General features: G+C 40.5%; 1 protein-coding gene across 1 annotated transcript; it reads right to left on the bottom strand.

The window, feature by feature from the left end:
- Positions 1 to 1,579: 1,579 nt before the first annotated feature.
- Positions 1,580 to 2,581, bottom strand: LOC145272722 (uncharacterized). The gene has a single exon (XM_080127044.1). The coding sequence runs from the start codon at positions 2,579 to 2,581 to the stop codon at positions 1,580 to 1,582; it is 1,002 nt and encodes a 333-aa protein (XP_079983170.1).
- Between the last annotated feature and the right edge of the window lie 2,680 nt (positions 2,582 to 5,261).

Genomic DNA, 5,261 nt, shown 5'->3' on the forward strand with positions numbered 1-5,261 from the left:
TTTTTTTTCTTTTTCTTTTTCTTCATTTTGGTGTTATGGCGAAGAGAAGAGAAATGTACTTGTGGTTCCGGTGAGTCCACGTGCGTAATGCTCTAGTTTCGAACGGGATTTAAAGTAAAAGATGGTCAAACACTTTTAAAATAATCATGCACCGGACTCTACCTGATGAGGCTTTTTATTAGCAAAATATCGGACTTATAATTAAACAAAATAAATAAAAATCATTTTATCGTTATATCTGACACTTAAAAGTTTTCAAATTTCTCATTTATATATATATATATATATATATATATATATATATATACGCACTTGCATATATATATATATATATATATATATATATATATACACGCACTTGCACGCACACACATAAACATCTTTCCCCTCTCTCTCTCTCTCTCTCTCTCTCTCTCTCTCTCTCTATATATATATATATATATATATATATATATATATATATATATATATATATATATATAAACGGATGCTATGGGAAAAATGTTATGCAATGTGTCGAAAGATACCAGAGCAAAAAAATAAATAAATAAATAAAAAGGGGAAAAACAGATTTGATATTCCCGAAGCGCTTTTCAACCGACTCTCTTCAGGGGAATCGTCGGTAAATTGGTTAATTACTCAAAACCATGAATTGGTAAATAAAATATTGTAATTTTAAGTGGTCGGAAAAAAAATTAGTTCAGGGACGACCAAGAGTCATTAAATAACTGCAGTGAACGTTTTAACTGCCTTTGTCTGCAGAGAGAGGGACGTCGAGAATTGATGACAATAGCCTCAAGTACGTCGAGGTGGAAACGATGTCGTGCTCTATGTAAAATGGAAAAGCTGTTATCAGAGTAGAGATCACGACACGTTCTCTTGTCCAACAAGTGGTCACCTATAGCAGACTCTTGCGCCTGTGAACTTCTAGAAGACGGGACCGGTTCGTGTCTACGGATACAGCCTGGAACATGCTGAGCCACTCTGACCGATAATCGCTGTATCGTCTTGCCAACATAGTCAGCGTCGCACTGACATTGGTAAAGGTAAATAACCGAACTTTGTTCATTGGAAGGCAAGGCGTCCTTAAGAAAGGAAGGGAAATCAGGACGAGTGGAATAAATAATGCGCAAATTAGCAAATGTGTTACTGAAGACGATATTTTGTCTGCTAAAGGTTGGATGGAAGAGCCTAACCACGGAAACTTGAGATAAATGGGGCAACGAGGAGGACCATATACCTTAGCTCTATTAAAGTTGTCAACCTTACTTCGGATGGTATATGAGACTAGTTGCTCGGGGTATCCATTGGAGAGGAAAATTTCTTTAATTTTGTGAAGCTCGGACGTCAATCGAGAACTAGAACAGATCATCAAAGCTCGATGCGTGAGAGTTCTGATGAGGTCTTCTTTCTGCGCTTGGGGGCAAAAGAATCCCAACTGAGATACAGTCCCGTAAATGTCGGCTTCCTAAATATACTGGTAAGAAAAACAGAAGGAGTGCGCTCCACGAGTACGTCGAGGAATGGCAGCATATTGTCCCTTTCTTCCTCCATTGTGAATTGCAAAGATGGGTGGAGCTTATTTAAATGTTGAAAAAAAAGAACAAGCAGCCTCACGTGACCGAAAGGAAGCAAAAGTGTCGTCGACGTACCGTACATAACACCAAGGTTTCGGCACGTTATTAAAAAGCAGACGTTCATAAAAACCAACGAAAATGTTTGCAATACTAGGACCTAAAGGACTGCCCATCGAGACGCCGTCGATCTGTCTGTACATCATATTATCAAAGCTAAAGGCAACCGACTTAGTAGCCATCTCCATTAGTTCGATAAAAACGTTTTCTGGAAATCTTGGGGTCTCTGTAGGACCACGATACAGAAAGTCGGCGCAAATGCCTATAGTTTCGTCTAGGGGGACATTTGTGTATAAACTGGATATGTTGAAAGAAACGAAGAATTTAGTATCAATGGACGGACAAAGATTACGTATGGAAGAAACAAACTGAAAAGAGTCAGGAATGCAATGAATTGAATAAAACTTCACAACAGGGTCCAGGATTTCCACAGGCCATTTGGCCAATCCGTGCTGGACAGAACCAACCATGGACAAGATAGGTCTAAGAGGCGAATTAGGTTTGTAGATCTTAGGTAATCCATACATCCTGGGCCTTTGGGAACCGACAGGACGTATTAAAGAATAAACCTCTTTTGAGAAAAAGTTATTTTTATATAATTGTAGTAACTTTTTCTGGAACTTAATTTCAGTCCTTAAAGTGTGATCTGCCGACAAGTCACCCAATGATTGAAATTTGTTTGTGTCTTCCAAAATGGTGGCCATTTTGGAAGAATAATCGTCACGGTTAAGAATAACGACACCTGAACCTTTATCAGGTTTAGTAATGTAGATGTCGGATCTTGCCTTGAGAAGTTTGGCGGCTTGAAAACGGTTCTTTTGCCAAAACGATTCATCAGAGCGTACCGTGGAATTCACAAAAGAATGGGCATATTCGTTAAGACGGCCTTTAAGTTGGCCTATAGACTCAATGGAGGAAGGACAAAGGGTTCTCAACTGGGAAAACATTAATTCAAATTCTGCAAAACTTCCAATCTTATCAATACCTTGCGGAGGGATGCAAAAATCAAGACCTCTAGATAATATGACTTTATCTATATCAGATAAAATGTAATCTGAAAGATTAAAGATGTGTTGATCTGAATTTGTACGGATACCAAATTTTCTTTTAATCAACGTACTTAAATATTTATCATTCTTAGACCTAGCATTAGTTTGAAAAGTACGGTCCTGTATAGATAACAGGGGCAAACTCTTTTGGTACTGATGGACCCGTAGATCTTCCCAAGTGATCCGTCTAGGAGAAGGAAAACGCTGAAGCTAAACCTAAGGGGATGAAGGCCTCTTCACTCTTGGATGACAACCTTCTTAGAACTGGTGACTCAAACAAATTACCAGTCTGCAAACCTAATCTGCTTAAGGAGTAGATAGGCACTGTCTATCGCCCGGCTTCCATACTCCTTCTTTGTCTATTAGCCAGGCGTAGAGGTCGAACCACTGGGAGTCGACAGAAACACTCGGTGGTCGATCTTGTTTCCTGACTAGGGTAATGAACGCCGTTTTTCCCCACTCCCGACACATCCCAACTCTTAAACTGGGCACTTGAGAGTGCTTGAATACCATACTGCCAGTGCAAGCAGGTTGGGTTAACCATCATCTGATGGATTGAGGGTACCGAATAGACAGTTCCTTGCTGCTGTTCCCGACTGGTACTACAGGAGCCCTAACACTTTGGTAGCGCTTAGCGCGGCTGCTCCATCAACAGTTGTATAATATCGGGATGTTTGTAGTGCCATGTTGCGCATGGAAAGGGACCCTGCACTCATCCCCGGTGGGCTATCATGAGGCCACAACCCTAGTAGATGGAGGGACAGCTAATGATCTGCCTGTGTTGCATGTCTTGTATTCTTCATAACCACTTGCTCAGTGCCTCTTACCTAAACTGAAACTGAAAATAAAAATGACAGTACATTCAAAAATTACTCTAAAACCAGGCCAAAACTCAAACAAAAACAATCTGCCTTCTCCCTTGAGACTCGCATTTACGAACATCCGTGGGCTTAGAACTAATTTAAATGATATTGAAGCATTTCTTCTAAGAAACACCCCGTATATCTTAGCGTAATGGTTGAAATCGCCCTAAACTCTAGAGCCAAAACTGAAAAGCCACTGCTAAAAACAACGAAATATTATAAAAAGGCTGACAGGGAAGCCATCAAATTTAACCGAGATTAGTCCAGTTCAAACAGACAGAAGTACATTCCCCTACTCTCCAACAATCATGAGGTTGTTTGCTCAGCAACTGAGAAGGCTAATATGCTTGCCAGACGGTTTACCTCCAACTCCAAACTGGACTCTGCCAACCACCCCCTACCTGACTTTCCTTTGCAGACAGACGCCACAGAAGACGATCTGAAAATCACCCCTTCTCAGGTGCATGCTATCATAAGAAAGCTTGACACCTCAAAAGCATGTATGACCTTATCTCATCCCAGCTGTGCTATTAAAAAAGTGCTCCACCGAAGTAGCTCCAGTTTTCTCCAAACTTTGCAACAAATGCCTTAATGAATCTTGCTTTCCTGCCTGCTGGAAAACTGCTTCTATAGTGCCAGTTTTCAAGAATTCTGGCGAAAGAACTGACCCAGTAAATTATCGCCCCATTAGCCTCCTCCCACTTTTCGTCAAAATATTTGAGACCATAATAAACCAAGCTCTAGTTCCTCGCTTTACAGATGCTAAACTTTTGACTGACCAACAATATGGATTTAGGCAAGCCCGTTCAACAGCAGACATCCTAACTGTAATCTCAGAATGTATATACCAGTCACTGGACAAAGCGGGTTAGGATAGAGCGGTAACTGTAGATATATCTAAGGCTTTTGACAGAGTATGGCATGAGTGTCTTCTTAAGAAAATCAGATCATACAGCATCACTGGTAGAATACATAACATAATTAAATCCTTATTTGATAAGAGAAAAATACAGGTTGACCTTGACGGTCGTACATCTAAACAATATAATATAAATGCGGGGGTGCTTCAGGGGTCTATTCTTGGACCTATGTTGTTCCTAGTATTCATAAATGACCTCCCTGACAAAATTGTCTGTGAGATGGGTATGTATGCTGACGACACCACGCTCTATAACAGACATGACAGGAAAACAAATGAACACATATCTAAAGAAATGGCAGAAACACTAGAGGAAGACCTCCGATCCGTCGTGTAATGAGGACAAAAATGGATGGTCACATTCAATGCTAAACTTCCTTCAATAATTACAAGAAACCTTCCCTACCGCCAATAGCAATGGCCAAAGACTCTTTATCTGAAAGTACATCTTTTAAACTCCTCGGCCTAACGTTCACAGGAAACATGAGTTGAAACAATTACATTGAGAACATTGCCAGGACCGCTGCGAAGAAGGTGGGTTCTCTCTACCGTGCTAGAAAGCTATTAACGCCTGAAAGTATCCTATACCTGTATAAGGACACCATCCCCCATGTATGGAGTATTGTTGTCATATTTGGGCTGGTGCATCTGCCACTAGTCTCTCGCTCCTAGAAAGGTTCAAAAGAGAGTCTCCAATCTGATAGGTCCTGAACTGTCAGCTAAACTTCAGCCTCTGTCACATCGACTAAATGTTGCATCCCTCTGCCTGTTCTACAAGTACTTTAACGGTGAATGC

Source organism: Euprymna scolopes, chromosome 4 (assembly GCF_053919585.1).
Source record: "Euprymna scolopes isolate OS-2025 chromosome 4, ASM5391958v1, whole genome shotgun sequence".
Lineage (NCBI taxonomy): Eukaryota > Metazoa > Mollusca > Cephalopoda > Sepiida > Sepiolidae > Euprymna > Euprymna scolopes.